Source organism: Oreochromis niloticus, linkage group LG14, assembly GCF_001858045.2.
Source record: "Oreochromis niloticus isolate F11D_XX linkage group LG14, O_niloticus_UMD_NMBU, whole genome shotgun sequence".
Taxonomy (NCBI): domain Eukaryota; kingdom Metazoa; phylum Chordata; class Actinopteri; order Cichliformes; family Cichlidae; genus Oreochromis; species Oreochromis niloticus.
Genome location: NC_031979.2, coordinates 21,539,133 through 21,553,956, shown reverse-complemented (window position 1 = coordinate 21,553,956; position 14,824 = coordinate 21,539,133). Strand labels below are relative to the sequence as shown.

General features: G+C 40.8%; 2 protein-coding genes across 8 annotated transcripts in view; one reads left to right on the top strand and one right to left on the bottom strand.

Moving 5' to 3' along the window:
* Positions 1–65: 65 nt before the first annotated feature.
* On the top strand, positions 66–4,894 carry gucy1b2 (guanylate cyclase 1, soluble, beta 2). The gene is made up of 15 exons (XM_019345053.2): positions 66–316; positions 398–471; positions 625–719; positions 808–968; positions 1,052–1,151; positions 1,258–1,457; positions 1,536–1,623; positions 1,758–1,861; positions 1,997–2,213; positions 2,284–2,604; positions 2,699–2,847; positions 3,013–3,159; positions 3,394–3,548; positions 3,676–3,857; positions 4,153–4,894. Exons 1-15 carry the CDS (start codon positions 314–316, stop codon positions 4,506–4,508), a joined length of 2,352 nt encoding a protein of 783 aa, XP_019200598.2. The 5' UTR covers positions 66–313; the 3' UTR covers positions 4,509–4,894.
* A 5,088-nt stretch (positions 4,895–9,982) lies between these two features.
* dock10 (dedicator of cytokinesis 10) overlaps positions 9,983–14,824 on the bottom strand; it is a 65,322-nt gene continuing 60,480 nt past the window's right edge. For 6 of the 7 annotated variants that reach the window (XM_019345089.2, XM_013274780.3, XM_019345091.2 and 3 more), the window contains 8 exons: positions 14,581–14,703; positions 14,370–14,483; positions 12,794–12,940; positions 12,483–12,693; positions 12,169–12,359; positions 11,987–12,087; positions 11,693–11,831; positions 9,983–11,253 (listed from right to left, as the gene is read on the bottom strand). In XM_019345089.2, the coding sequence (XP_019200634.1) occupies positions 11,206–11,253; positions 11,693–11,831; positions 11,987–12,087; positions 12,169–12,359; positions 12,483–12,693; positions 12,794–12,940; positions 14,370–14,483; positions 14,581–14,703 (1,074 nt within the window). In that variant the 3' untranslated portion in view covers positions 9,983–11,205. The other variant, XM_025898165.1, reaches the window with a different exon arrangement.

The window sequence follows — 14,824 nt, the reverse complement described above, 5'->3', positions numbered from 1 at the left end:
TGTAACTCATTCTCAGTTATGAGTTACAGTGATTTTCGAGTCCCTGTTATCAAAGTGTTATTTATAAGAGGCTGTATGTCACCCAGACCCCAGGGGGGTTTGTTAGCACCAGGCTGGACTGGACAACTCCTTTGTGGAGATGAGACTGGGAAGTCTCTAAACAGGCTGGATATTCTTGTTGGTTATTTTATGAGAGAAGAGACCAGGACTAGAAGGGTTTGTAGCCGGGTGTGGTGAGAGAGTGATCTGACGATAAAGATATCCTGAAAGGGAAAGCTGCTGGTGGACAAACGGAGCCAAACTGCGCAGAGACATGGTATGCTGATTTTCGTGGTATGCTATCTTTTATCATCTTTGTTTTTCAGCTGGCCTGACTTGTTTGTTGTATTCCCGACAGTATGGATTTATTAATGCCTGTTTGAAATCGCTGGTAGTGGAAAAGTTTGGCGAGGAGGCATGGGTCAAGCTCAGGTAAAAGAAAGATTTCCCTTTGAGAGAGTTGAATTTTTCAAAATCTGCTGTGTTTGATTTTTTACAACAGAAACACATTTCTGTTACATTATTAAAACATATCAGGAAAAAAATATATTGTCTTACCCAAATCATCATCATCATCATACACAGGGATGAAACTGGAGTCCAGGACACCTTCCTGACACATGAAGTTTATAAAGATGAAATCACTTTGCACTTAGTGGCAGAGGCCTGCAAGCTTTTAGGTGTCTTTACATTCATAACTTGTTTCAACATATGAAATTGAAAATTCCAGTCAGACCTGTTTTTATTTATTTATTTATTTACTTTCAGGAGTAAAACCTGAGGTAGTCTTGAGGCAGTTCGGAGAGCATTTCTTTGAGTTTTGCAAACGCTCCGGCTACCATCACATGCTGCGGACTTTAGGAGGAAATCTGTCTGAATTCACAGAGAATTTGGATGCACTTCACAGCTACCTGTCGCTCTCCTATAAGGTACTTGCTCTCTTCCCTGTCTCTTTTTCCCCCCTCTTTTTTTATGGAGATATATTTTATTATTCCCTGTTTGATTCTTGCAGGAGATGAATGCACCTTCTTTTCGAGTGGAAAGGAACCCTGATGGAACCATGCTTCTCCATTATTATTCTGACCGCAGAGGACTTTGTCACATTGTTCCTGGTTTTTTTTTTAAACATTTCCTTTAGAAATAACAGTTTTGAGCTACATTATTCTCATTCTTAATATGGAATATTTCGATCTAAATACCAGGTGTTGTCTTTTGTAGGTATTATTGGAGCTGTTGCTAAGGATTTTTTCAACAGTGAGATAACAATGGAGATTGTTAACCAGCTAGAGGAACTGGAGAGAACTGGAAAGAAGGAGCATGTGGTTTTCCTAGTTAGCAGTAAAACTGACGCTTCCTCAAAGGCCCAGATCCTTCATTCTTTGACTGATGAACCTAATGCCACCGTCGGGATCAAAAAGGTTAGATTTTAGAAGTGGTAAATTAAACAACAATTTTATTTTACTGGAATTCTAACTCCTTTCTGTTTATGCAAACAGTCCCATCATGTAAAGAAAGCCAAGATCAGTTTCACCATGCCCCGGCGTCACTGGCAGACGTCAAAGGAGTTGGTTCACATTGGGAAAGGTACAGTTAACATAAAGCCCTGGAGCAATGAGCTGTGCACAACGACTGCTATCAGACTGGAATAACTGCACAGGAAGTGTTGTTTTCATTTGCATGTATAAATAAATATTTACATTATTTATTTTGCTACACAGGCAAACCATTGAAGACTTTTGAACCTGTGTATCCTATGAAGCTCAAAATTGACCTGCAGACTTTCTGCCACGCTTTCCCTTTCCATATAGTCTTTGATGAACAGGTAAAATTTATAGAAATATATACATAGTTTAGATTTGTGTTGAACAGTCTCTGCAGAAACCAACTCAAGAGTCATAAATAATTAGGTCATATAATATTAACGGTGAGAACCTAATGGTGGTGGTGTGTGGTACAGCTGGTGGTGCATCAGGCTGGAGTGAATCTCCAAAGGACTGTCCCTGGGCTGCAGATCATGAACATCCATTTAGATGAGTACTTCAGCATTGTGCATCCTGAGGTGACTTTCACGATCTCCAGCATCAGGAAGTTCATCAACAGCCACTTTGTCATGCAGACTCGCAGGGAAATGATGCCTGAGGCATGGAAAGACGGGCCTATGCTTCAGCTCAGAGGTAAAAAGAAAGAAATATTTTCTTTTTCTTATGTGTGTATTTTTTTCCATCTTCTGTTATTTGTCTTCAGGTCAGATGATCTGGATGCCTTCTCTGCGCTGCATGTTATATCAAGCCTCTCCTTTGCTGAGAAGCCTTCAGGAGCTGGAGGAAATGCACATGCACATTTCTGACATTGCACCCCATGATGTCACCCGGGACCTTATCCTACTCAATCACCAGCGACTGGCTGAAATGGAGCTATCCAGTCAGCTGGAAAGGAAGAAGGAAGAGCTCCGCATCCTGTCCCAGCACCTTGAGGAAGAGAAGAGAAAGACAGAGAACTTGCTGTATGCCATGCTGCCTAAGCATGTAGCCAACCAGCTGAAAGAGGGCAAAAAAGTAGAAGCAGGTTAATAGATAGTAAAAAGATATAAACACTGGATAGTTTGTTTGGGCTCATCTGATGTGGCTGTTTTGCATCTTCGTTTGTATGTGTCTCACAGGAGAATTCAAAGAATGCACCATATTGTTCAGTGATGTAGTGACCTTTACCAATATCTGCGCCATGTGTGAACCCATTCAAATCGTTCATATGCTTAACTCCATGTACCTGCAATTTGACCGACTTACCACGGTGCACAATGTCTACAAGGTAAATATGAATGGTGTAACCTGTTTGTTTTTTTTGCATGCACATTTGACTGGAAAAGAAAACAACCATTCATGCATTTCCATAAAGCTTTTGGTTACAGGTTGGGTTTTTTTTCCATAATGTCATCTGTCTGAACCTGACAGAGTATTTTTCTGTTTTTACCAGGTTGAGACCATAGGGGATGCCTATATGGTGGTAGGTGGGGTTCCTATACCTGTCTCCAGCCATGCTGAGAGGGTAGCCAACTTTGCTCTGGGCATGATTATAGCTGCCAAGGAGGTTATTAACCCTATAACTGGAGGACCCATTCAGGTGCAAGGAAGTTTATAGAGCACTTCTTAAGTACATGGTTGTGAAATGGAAGTAATTTTACTCAATTATTGCGCTACACCATTATGGTAGTTCTGCTTGAGTAAGTGGCGGTGACAAAAACACACTTTCGAGTGGAAGGAGTCTTCTTTCACTCCCCCAAATGCACCCGTGTCAGAGTTTGAATCCAAATATGCATATGTAACTCCATCTGTGTGATGTTTTATATTTCTGTAGATCCGTGTGGGTCTCCACAGTGGTCCTGTATTGGCAGGTGTAGTTGGGGAGAAGATGCCACGCTACTGTCTTTTCGGAGACACTGTCAACACCGCCTCTCGTATGGAGAGTCACGGCCTCCCCAACAAGATCCATTTGAGCCCAACTGTATACCAGTGAGGAGACACATAATATTGCACAAGAAAACCTGCATCCATACACACTTTCATGTGCCATGAAACCTGTGTTATCATCAGAATGATTACTGCCTTTATGCCTAAGTCTTGCTTTCATATATTTCAGGGCTTTAAAGAACAAATGCTTTGTCATCCAGAAACGAGGAGAGATAGAGGTGAAGGGAAAGGGGAGTATGACCACTTACTTTCTGGAAAGGAACACCGGAGTGAGCAAGCAGCAGATTATGGGTCTCTGTGACCTGGAGGCCACAGATGGAGAGGAGAGCGGCCAGGGAAGCTACCAGCCAGGTTTCTATAGACGAAATGTAGTGATTTGTTGTGTGTCTCTTAAATTATAACTGATGGTTGTTTGACATTTCTCTCTGTACAATTCCCCCATCTAAAGCACAAGTGCACACTGCAATAGAAGCACAGCCTTAGTGTCACATCCACTACAGAGAAAATAACAAAATCAATATGATAAGAGGGGCACTTCAATTTCAACTGTATACAGATACAGTCTTGGAGCAAATGTGACCACATAAATTCCTCTAGAATGAATAAAGTATTCTGATTCTGATTGGCTTTTTGTCCTCTGTTACAGGTTTTGAAACAAAGCACAGAGATGAGCCTTTCTTGATCCCAATGAATTACAAAGACAGTCCAAGTGAATCTCGGCCATCATCAAATATGTCTGAGATTCAAATCCGCCCAATTCTCAAGCCCTCCGACTCGGAGAGCTATGGAAGCCTCGACACTGAAAACCAATCAGAGGATGTTGCTGTGGACCAGTTACAAGATACTGCTAAATTTGGCCATACAGAATACACAGAGAAAAACGTAGAGGAATTAGACAGTGATAGCCATGTGGACATGCAGCAGCAAAACTTGATGAGTGATTCTTTGGAAACTAATATTGAAAGAAAACATAGCCAAACCCAGTTCTGTGTAGTTCTCTGAGCTGCTAATACCATGCATAATAGTTTACTGGCTGTAAATGGTTTATCAGCAAGAGTGGGTGTAATGATGAACATGAACCCTTGCAGCTGACACCAACTACTGACAAAACAACTTTGCTGCAGAGATTATGTTCTGTACTTCATCAGTTATAGTGATTCGCTGCACTGTACAAGGTTCTCTGTAGATGTGTCATTTATTGGATGTTGCAGATCAAATGTTGAAGTTGCAGGTGAAGTTCAAGTAATGATTATATGCTTTGGTTGTAGCTCATGCATCTTATATTAGAAGTTTTAATTGTGTCTGCCCTGCACAGTGGCAGTGGCACAGTAAGCAACATGTTTTAATGTTATTGAGAAATGATTATCCATCTATCTATCTATGGAATAATAAAACAGTCTCTTTTAAACATGACTTTCATACCATTTATATTTAATATAAATAAGCCAAACACTGGTTTCTTTTAAGAAGACTTTCATACATGAAAGCAGAGATTGTGACTTGGTTTTGAGAAAAAAATACATGCTCAGGAACAGCAGGTCCACTGACCAGCTTCTTCAGTTTACATTGTGAAAAGAAACTAAGATGAATAAATAATGAATAAAACATCGCTCATGAGGTCTGAGTCAGCGACCACAGCTGTCCGTAAAAGGGCTGTCACCTGCAGGTGTGTGTGTCACTCCCAAGCAACACCCCGGGTCAGGTGAAGCGTCCAGATATCTGATCCTCGCTCCGGAGGGCTCTGTGCTTCATCACTGTTGACCATGGTCAGATGAAAACAACACCTGTAACCAGAGTCTTGTGTTTGTGTGGTCAGGTGTGATAAAAATCGGTCTGCTGGCTCACTCACTAAGAGCCCAGTCTACGTTGGCCTAGATGAAGAGGCTAACCTGTCACCTGGCCCCAGAGGCTCAGTTCATGTCTGAATTTTGCCTCGTTTAAAGTCTGGTTGTTTTCTCAAGAATCCGTCTCAGTTATGGAATCCAGGTCAGACAGTTTAGGATCCTCCTGGTGTTTGGTCAGAGCTGGTCGACTGGTGTAAATGTCATCCACAGGTAGAAGGAAGGTGACAGTTTTCACCTTGGACCTTAAGGTGCAAAGAAAACACGGGAATAATTTTGCTGCAGTTTAAGAAATTCTATATAAAGACTAGCCTTTTGAGGCAAAGCAATGAACAAAGTACACTGAATCGAGCCATTAATGGAGACATCAGTTAAAGCCTCTGTGAGGTCAAGTTTAAGATGAATTTATCTTTAAAGCTACAGTTGGGGCATTTATAGTATTTATCTCTACCTGTTTTTATGAACATATTCCTGCAGGGAGTGCCGGTTGGTAACTTTTCCCACATCTTCCTTCGCTGAGTTACCAAAGACACCTTTCCCATGTTGGATTTCTTCTTGCAGTCTTTCCCAACCAGAGTTGCTTGGCTGGACCCTGTTAATTCTTCCGTCCCGTACAGTCACCCCAGACAGGTTGGAACTTGTAGAGTACCTCCGAACAGTCATCACAGTGTTCTCTGTGAAACATCACAAACATGATGGACTGAAAGATTTTTATTTATTTTACAGGGCAGAGATGCCTATAGACAGGAAACAGCAATGCCATGTTCTGAGGTGTCTCTAAATATTAAATTTTAAAGGTTATATTAAATTGACGAATATTATAAAAGGCTATAATCAGGGGTGTAATTTCAAGGGGGGTTAGGGGGTTTATGATCCCCGGTAATAATCAGACCCAACCAATATAACCCCCCCCCCCCAATAAAATTATGAATTATCTTGCATAAATAGGCTGTTGATTTTCTTTACTCATTTCAGTTATTACCTTCAAAATAGTTGCATGTTTAATGGGAATTTACCCAGATTTATTTATTTAAATAATGTTCAGCACAAAGTTACGCCCGTGGTTATAATTTTTCATTGATTTTTCATGAGATACGCTGTTGGCATTTATTGTAAATAAGGAATCTCTTCAAATCTCCTTAAAAAAGGATGACCATTGAATCAGAACGAACCGAGTCCTGTTTCTAGTTTTAAAGTTGTTATATAGTAAAGAACCCTAAGAGATAGCCTATCATACTATTTCATTAGTTTAAACACAGTCTGATGCCCCACTCCACTTCTCTCTTACCCTTGTATTGTCCCTCCAGGACCGGCGCAGACGCATTTCGCCTCAGGTTCACGTAAGGGTTATCATCCTTGTCAGCCTGCTTCTTAACTGCTGATGACACGGGACTAGCTTCTCCTGGCATGGCCGCAAGTGAACGCTGACCAAAGTCTCCCCGCAGCTCCCGGTTCTCCGCTTCCAGCTTCTTGATTTCGTCGCGCATCTCCATGATGACCTGCGCCAGGCTGCGGGTGCTCTCCATGGTGCTGTTGCTGCGATGCCAGTACCACGGCTTCCCAAACACCGGCGGGAGTCGCGCAGTAGAAGCTCGCCGTGCTCCTGCGGCTTTATCATTGCGGTCCCCGAAGGTTTTGTGGTCCTCCTGCTTAGAGGCTTTCCAGGTTCTCTGCGTCTCTCAATCTCGGTCCAGATCTTGTTATGGGGAAGATTATGTCGCCTTTCACCACTTATACACCTGAAAGGGCTCCGGTGATCATCCAGCAGCACACAAAGAATGTTTTATTCATCACCCCCGGCGTCCGGTTTCAGGAAAACTAAGCAGGGGTCGGAAATGAATTGTGCACTGCACAAAAGCTAGAGCGGCACTTAAAAGGAGTTTTTGACATCGTTGTTGTGCCTATAATATTTGTAGCAACTATATGTTTAAGGTGTAGGGATGATTTTGGCATCTCAGCTTTATTGTGTGGGGGTCATTTCTCTGTTGGGATTACAATGTCCTCCCCCTGAAATATTAATTAAATCTGTCAGCCAAGACAAATCTTGGAGTGAGACTGAGTAGGGGCCTGTTCTGTTTTTTTGGTGTGTGTGTGCCCTGATTTTGATGCATAAGATCATTTAGAGCAGAGCATTTAAAAAATAAGTGTAATTGATTATTTGCACAATTACAGTGTCTTTTCAATATGAGCAATCTTACTCAGAAGACTCAGAGATATTAATTAAAGTCTATTTAATAGGCTATATGATCCTCTGTCTCATGAATATGCATGTATGATGAAAGGGAGGAGGGGGGGGGGTGTTAAACCAGAAATTGCAGGCAGTTTTGAAGAAAAACACATTAGAAAAAAGGAAGTGTTTGATAATAATAATAAGAGGAGGAACAAACACCAAATGCAGCAGGATGCTCTCCAAAGAAAATTACACTCAGTGGGACTTCCACAGTCAGGGTGAATGGTCCGGTGTGCCAGTAGAGCTCATGTGGCGACAGGTTGTGACCCCTTATAAACAGACCACACAGTCTGTGAGTCCACGTGTACCCTAGCTGGCCTGACTCAAACAAAAACCAAGGTTACCCACATAATTTAAAATGCCATAATCCATAATGTACAAGTGATGTAAGCAAGGGTGTTTAGCTAATTAACAAATTCAAATAGAGCCCCAGTTGGTTTTCTCATGTGTGACTTGGACTGAATGGTGGTGGCTCAGGGCAACCTGAGCCTCCCAGAGTCTAGGCCACTGGGACGGAGACAGGCACACATAAACTAGTCTGTGGAGGACAGAAACCCAATAAGCTCCCCTTTCTGGTTCACAAAATAGGCTACAGAGAGGGAGGGAGGTGAGAGAGATGAGACTGAAGATGGGAGTACTGCTGCTTGGCTGGAAGAAAAACAGTTTGTGTAGAGGACTTATTGTAGGAGGTCAGTGCAACTCAATCTGCTGCACCTCAGGTGTGGAACAGAGGGAGTGTGAAGAGACAGACATAAATGTGTCAGCCGTCTTGTCAGACCGAGATAACAACAACAGACAAGCGAGAGAAAGAGATGGGGAGTGAGTGAGAGAGAGAGAGGAATAAAGGCCATATTTTGTCTTTTACCACCAACTGCATTTTCAGGGCCACTTAACCTCTTTTTATGTGCCGTGTACAAACCCCAGGCTTAGCATCAATTAGTAAAGAACCACTCTGCTGCTTTATCTCTGCATGGTCAGTAATTATACCCAACAAGTGGAAAAAAACTGACATCAGATCCGTTGGAAAACTGGTCACTGTGGGAGCACACTAAATTTTAATGCCATGTCACTTTCAATGAAACCTCAACCACAATTTTATACCCTCCAGTGTGCTGAAGTCAGTGCAATACACTCTACTGACAGAGGCATTTGTGAGAGAGTATGTGTCTATGTTACTTAATTTCAACTGGCTATGTGGGTGTAGCTTTGAGTGTCCTTATGAATTAAATCAAGGAATACTACCTGATGACAGTTGTCTGATATCAGGCTGTGTTGAAGTATTATATACCAAATAATAGTTTTAATACAGGTCTGCAAAACCATCTCTAGGGTTTATAGAGAATTATTCAAAAAGACAAAACATCCTGTGAGTGGCAGCTCTCTGCAATGCAAATGCTTTGTTGATGGCCAGACCGCTTTGAGCTGATAAAAAGGCAACAGTAACTCAAATAACCACTTGTTAGAACCAAGGTATGCAAAAGAGCATCTCTAAACATGGCAAGGTCAAACCTTGATGGAGATGAGCCACAACAGCAGAAACTGGGTGCCACTCCTGTCAGCTAAGAAAAGGAAACTGAAGCTAGAATTCACTCACCAAAATTGGACAACAGAAGGTTGCTGCTGGTGGTATAATGATGTGGGGATATTTTGTTTGCACACTTTGGGCCCTTTCAGTTCAATTTTATTTACATAGTGTCATATCACAAAAAACAGTTGCTTCAAGCTGCTTTATATTGTAAGGTAAAGACCCTAAAATAATACAAAGAAAATGGAGAAAACCCCAACAATCATATGAGCCCCTATGAGCACGTGCTTTGGCGACAGCTGGAAGTAAAAACTCCCTTTTAACAGGAAGAAACCCTCAGCAGAACCAGGCTCACAATGTAGCCACCAGTGTTAGGGTACTTGGGTCGTTGACCCAGTGTTTTGTGTCTTTTGATTCATTATGTTCTCGGTGTATTTTATATTTCCTGGTTTAGTTTACTTATTCTATTGAGTTTATTCAATATTTCTAGTTTTGGTGATCTTAGTTAGTATTTGGTCCTGTTCATGTTTTGGTCTCGTCTGTGTCTTGTTTGTCTGGGTCTTAGCCCTGTGTTTCTTCCCCAGTCATGTCTCTGTGTGTGTCTGTCTCATTGTGTGTTCCCTGTACTTCCTGTTTTACTTTGGTAGTCTTGTGTCGCTGTACTCATGTTCTGTTTTGCTTCTCCAATGTCTCGTCTGTTTGATTAGTGCCAGCTGTGTTTCCCAGGTTAGTAAAACTAGTAAAATGCTCTGATTTCGGGGAAAGATGTGGTTATAGTGAAATATGTGAAGTCAACATTGAAGATGTAGGGGAACAAAAAAAACAAAACAACAGTCACACATAAGTGATAAAGAGATCCATTGTTTATAACACCAGGGAGCAAAGTTAAAAAAAAATGTTTTTTTCTTCTTTGTCTTTGCCTGAGTTTGCTAATTTAAAATTTCTAATTAATTAATTAGCCGATCTCAGGCCAATACAAGACAGAAAATGAGTGGCTGCTGTGCAGATTTACAGCCAAGACACAGACTGGATGAGTAAACTTACAGATACAACATAGCAGAGGACCTGTAACCATAATGTAAGGTGCAATGTTAAAAACAACAACAGACTCACAACAACAAATTAAGCTACTTAAGCACAGTCATGATCTTTGGACATTAACAAAATTTTATTTAAATGTTATACATAAAACTTTAGTTTTGTTTGTTTGTTTGTTTGTTTTTATTCAGCTAAACAAATTTATATATTGTATATTTTATAAAAAGCAACATTTCAAACATTTTTAAATATTAATATTTCTTATTTACAATTTAAAACAGTACAGGAAATAATAACAGTAACAATGAAATTTCAATTATAAAAATGTTACAAAACATATTTTTTTTTTGTCTGTTTCCATTTGAAAATTGGCAAGCTGATATTTCCAGAATGTTAGCTAGGATACAAAGTAGCAATGTGGAGCTGCTCTACATTCAAACAAGAACTGGAGGTGCGTTCAACTCCTCACATTCTTGGCTAATTAAAACCTGTAATCTAATCATTTGCCATTTTCACATTAGTTGTCTTGCGAGACTTCTTTTAATAGTTTGAAATTCAGTAATATTCCACAGAAAAATGTAAAAATAACTGTAATCAAAATGCACCAGAGAGCTTTATATTTCATACAGCTGAACGCACCTCGAGCTCAGTAAGGTCACTGTTCTCTAAAGGGTCAGGGTTGTGGAGAGAAGGCGCATGTTGTGTGTTTGTGTGCATTTGTATTTGTTTGCAGGTTTGTCTGCCAATATTTAAGCAAATGTAATCACTTGACAGGGCAGGGAAATCTATACGACACACGAACTGAATCTTTTAAATCAAAACGTACAGTAGCTAACAGTCCAGCAGCCTGCTCTCTACTGTAGACAAAGTTCAACAACAGGACTACAGACTACCACAACCACAGTCTACACACTTCTTCCCTTAATGTCCTCTACACTCTTCATCAGTCACAGTTCCACTAGCCAACTGCTCCAGGGGGAAAAAAAAAAAACATCTGAAACAATCAAATGAGTCACTCTGAGGCTCAAACTGAGACAAAATGTTTATGGCGAGTCTACTGGCCGTTCAGTAGGTGCTGTGCCTTTCTGTTCCTGGTTGTCTTGTGTGAGGAATCTGCACAAGAATAAGAATAAAAAGCTGCAATTGGAATAGGAAAAATGCAAAAGCGAGCAAATATCAAGTCTGGCACTTTAGTTCCTGAGATGGGAGCTGGGATTTCAGGTAACAATAAAGTGGGTTAAACAAGTAAAAAGGTGAAAACGATGTCTTTCTGTAAAGAAATCTGATGACATGACAGCAGTTTTACAGAGAGTGGACAGAGAGTGGTTAGGCAGAGAAGATGAATGGAAGGCAAGGATGCTTTTAAAAGCAGCAGTGAGAAAAAGGTTGCAACAGAAGAGGATGTCCGCGAAAATAATAACTGCCTCCTAAAATAATGCATGAAGAAAAAAAGAGGGTGCTCAGTGTGCCATGCAACCGAACTGCCAACAAATAAATTAAAGAATGTATGGCAGTATAGTCTGGACACTCATTGGTCTTTGCATTGTGAGACCTGTTCATTCATGATCCCAGAAAGCTCAGTCAGCATGTCCCGGTAGTGAGCTCTCATCTCCTCCTGGTACTCCAGCTGGTCCTCCTTGATCAGACGCTCATTTACATCCAAAGCCTGACCGCAGGCTTCTGCAAACCGCCTGCAGAGGGCAGATTAAGTTTGACTCATGTTAATGTGCTGATCATTGATATGTGTTTAACTTTTTTTTTGAGTGAACCTTAAATAATATTACATTTTACGTTTGCTGACAGTGGACTAAATCATTGTTAGCTAGCTCAACACTTTAAATCATACCTGAAAATCTCCTTCAGAAGTTTGACCTGGTTGTCTGGATACTTCTTAGCATTCTTCTCCTCCAAAAATGCCCTGGCATAAGCCATGGGCCCCGCGTTCACCTGGATGGAGATGATCAAGTGAGACAACACCAGAGTAACCTATGTGAAATGTGTGTATCTGTAGTTTGGAAGAATCCCAACCTTGACGCTGACACTGCCTTGCAGTTTTAGCTGCAGCCGGATCATGTCCACCTCCTCCATGTTGCAGAGCTGGTTGAGCTCAGAGACTTTATGTGACATCTCATCAATGGCAACTTCAATTGGATTCATTTCTGTGCTTTGCTGCTCCACCACCTGGATACGCTTTTTAAGGTAAGGGAAGCTGGAACTTGCTAAAGAACAGAAAAACACACGCAGTCTGTCAGATACAGTAACAGAAATAGGACAAATGTATGTTCTGGTGACTCAAAAAAATATGTATATATCAGAGATATGAACAAAGAAGAGATACTCACTAGTCAGTATGGTGCGCCGTTTGCACTGCTCCTCCACATCTCCATGTTTCTTTCCTGACAGCGTAAACGGTGTCTCAAATACAAACCGGTTGATGTTGTGATGCCTCTCAAAGTCGGTCCTTTTGTCACATTGTTCTTTCTCGTCAAAGTAGGGCACTACATATGTGACCTGAATGTAAGCAAACTTGGGGTCCAGTTCTTTAGGATTTACCTGTTAGCAAAGAATTTTACAATATTATCACATAAGCAACACACTGCAGCGCCAACAGATGTTAATTCATTCATTTTAATGGCCAAATTCTGTAAGATACCTTATTAGAGTCCTGGATCATCTTGACATTTTCAGCTCCAAACTTGTCTGAGTAGAGTTTGAGTAATCTCTGGGAGATTTCCGACAGCCCTGTCAGCTTTGGCTCTTTGTAGATGAACTCTTTGCTCTCTTCCTCTTCAAAGAAACCCTACCAGAACACAAACACACACATATGCACACACTAATCAGCAAAGCTTGTTACATGTTGGTTGGCTTGGTGTGTATGTAGTCTTTTATTTTTGATTTATAGGGTGTGTTGCTTTTGCTTTCACAGCACATTATATGTTGCTCTCTGGGGGTTTCTTGAGTCACTTGTGCTTTCAGATACAAAAACTTTGTCACTTTGTTAGAACATCTCAGCACTAACAGGGTACCAGTGTTAAGTTCTGGATGAGGGAGTGCGGAGGCGGCACTGGAGTCAAATGCCAAGGGTGAATGAGTTTCATTAAATCCTATCTTCTCGTTCACTGTTGCTCTGTGATATCAGCTCATCTTAATGTTTAAGAAGGAAACGGTTTCATTGTTGGGCTTAATGGGAAGTGAAATGGGCCACAGCAAGCCTTAGACAAACCCTTCAAAGGGTAAGAGCAGCAGATGTTAATAGTGATAAAAGGAGAAGAAAGGTAAAAGTGGTTAGCACTGAGGAAAATGGAAAATCAAGGACATACGAAACTTACCATATTCTTGATACAGAATACAACAAAACGGAAGAAAAAAAGCAGACAGAGAAATTAAAGACACTGATTCAGTCAAAACAAATCCAGTGTCCTGCTTTCCATTTCCATGCCTCACTGACCAGGTACTGCATTCTTCTTGATCTGGAAGTCTCACTATTTTTACACCTATCCTGTGTAAAGCAGCCAGGTTTTTAAAAACCGAGCCCAAACCACACAATGCACCTTTGGAGATAAAGCCAGTGCTTCAAAGATGAACCCAGGGCCAAGTAGAATTCAATATTAAGCTTTCTACAAGCTTTAGTTATCCAAATTACAAAAAAGACTAGCTATCCTGAAAGTTTCACTTTTATTTACCAAACCTTTGAGATTTCTGTCACTGACACGTGGTGGTATGCGACCAAAGAAAGAAATGATCTCAAGCTTACTGATGGGAAGAAACTTTGCGATTAAACAGCGATTTATCATTAGAATTATTGTAAATTAAAGTATTAACTAATTAACTTTCATTTCAATAGTCACCAAGACATAAAAGCTGCATATAGATAGCTGGATATATATGCTTCTACCACTGTCTTTGCAGTTGCAGAATTTTTTTCCCATAGATTTCAGTTAAGGAAATCTATATCTCTATTATGACATGTGTGTAGAACTGATCTACACACATAGTTAGGTTTATGTGCAAAAACACACCACCTAGTGGTGTTTCCAATGTATTTGTTAAACGTGTAGTTACAGTGACTGTTCGTTGTCCTTTGTACTATTGCATTAAAGGATAACAGCAGTGTCCAAGCCTGCTCAGTTATTTTGGTCGAAATAGATCTCATGATTATCTAACAAGACATTTCAAAATCTACTTCAAATAGATTTAAGTTTTTAATTTAAGCTCAAGCAGACACTCACCTGTCCGTAGAAAGCTACACGGTAGTAGCGCCCAAAGAGACGCTTTTCTGAGTTCACCACCTCCGTCACCTTCAGGTAGGAGCGATGGATGTCATAGTACAGCTCGGATAGCCTCTGTAGGTACAAACAAACAAACACACAAATAACTTCACACGCAGCTCACACTGCACATTTTTTCACACGCTTACACAGAAAGGGTAAAAGCAGTTACCTTGAAATCTCTTCTCTTTTCAAAGACAGCAATTACAGGTTTGTTGATGTCAGCAATGAGCTCGTATCGCTCTGATTTCCACAAATAGTCCACACACAGCTCCAGCTGCTCCACCAGGGTGTCCTACACAGTGCAATGAGGGCACGAAGAATATAAGAGAAAAATCTGACCGGCAACAGTGATTATGATGATTAAATCCAACAGAGTTAAAGTTTTTGCTCAGGACAAAAAGGCTAACACGGAC

Coding starts and splice junctions, on each gene's coding strand:
- gucy1b2 (XM_019345053.2), top strand. Junction 472..624: donor GAGGCATGGGTCAAGCTCAG/GTAAAAGAAAGA, acceptor CATCATACACAG/GGATGAAACTGGAGTCCAGG. Junction 720..807: donor AGAGGCCTGCAAGCTTTTAG/GTGTCTTTACAT, acceptor ATTTACTTTCAG/GAGTAAAACCTGAGGTAGTC.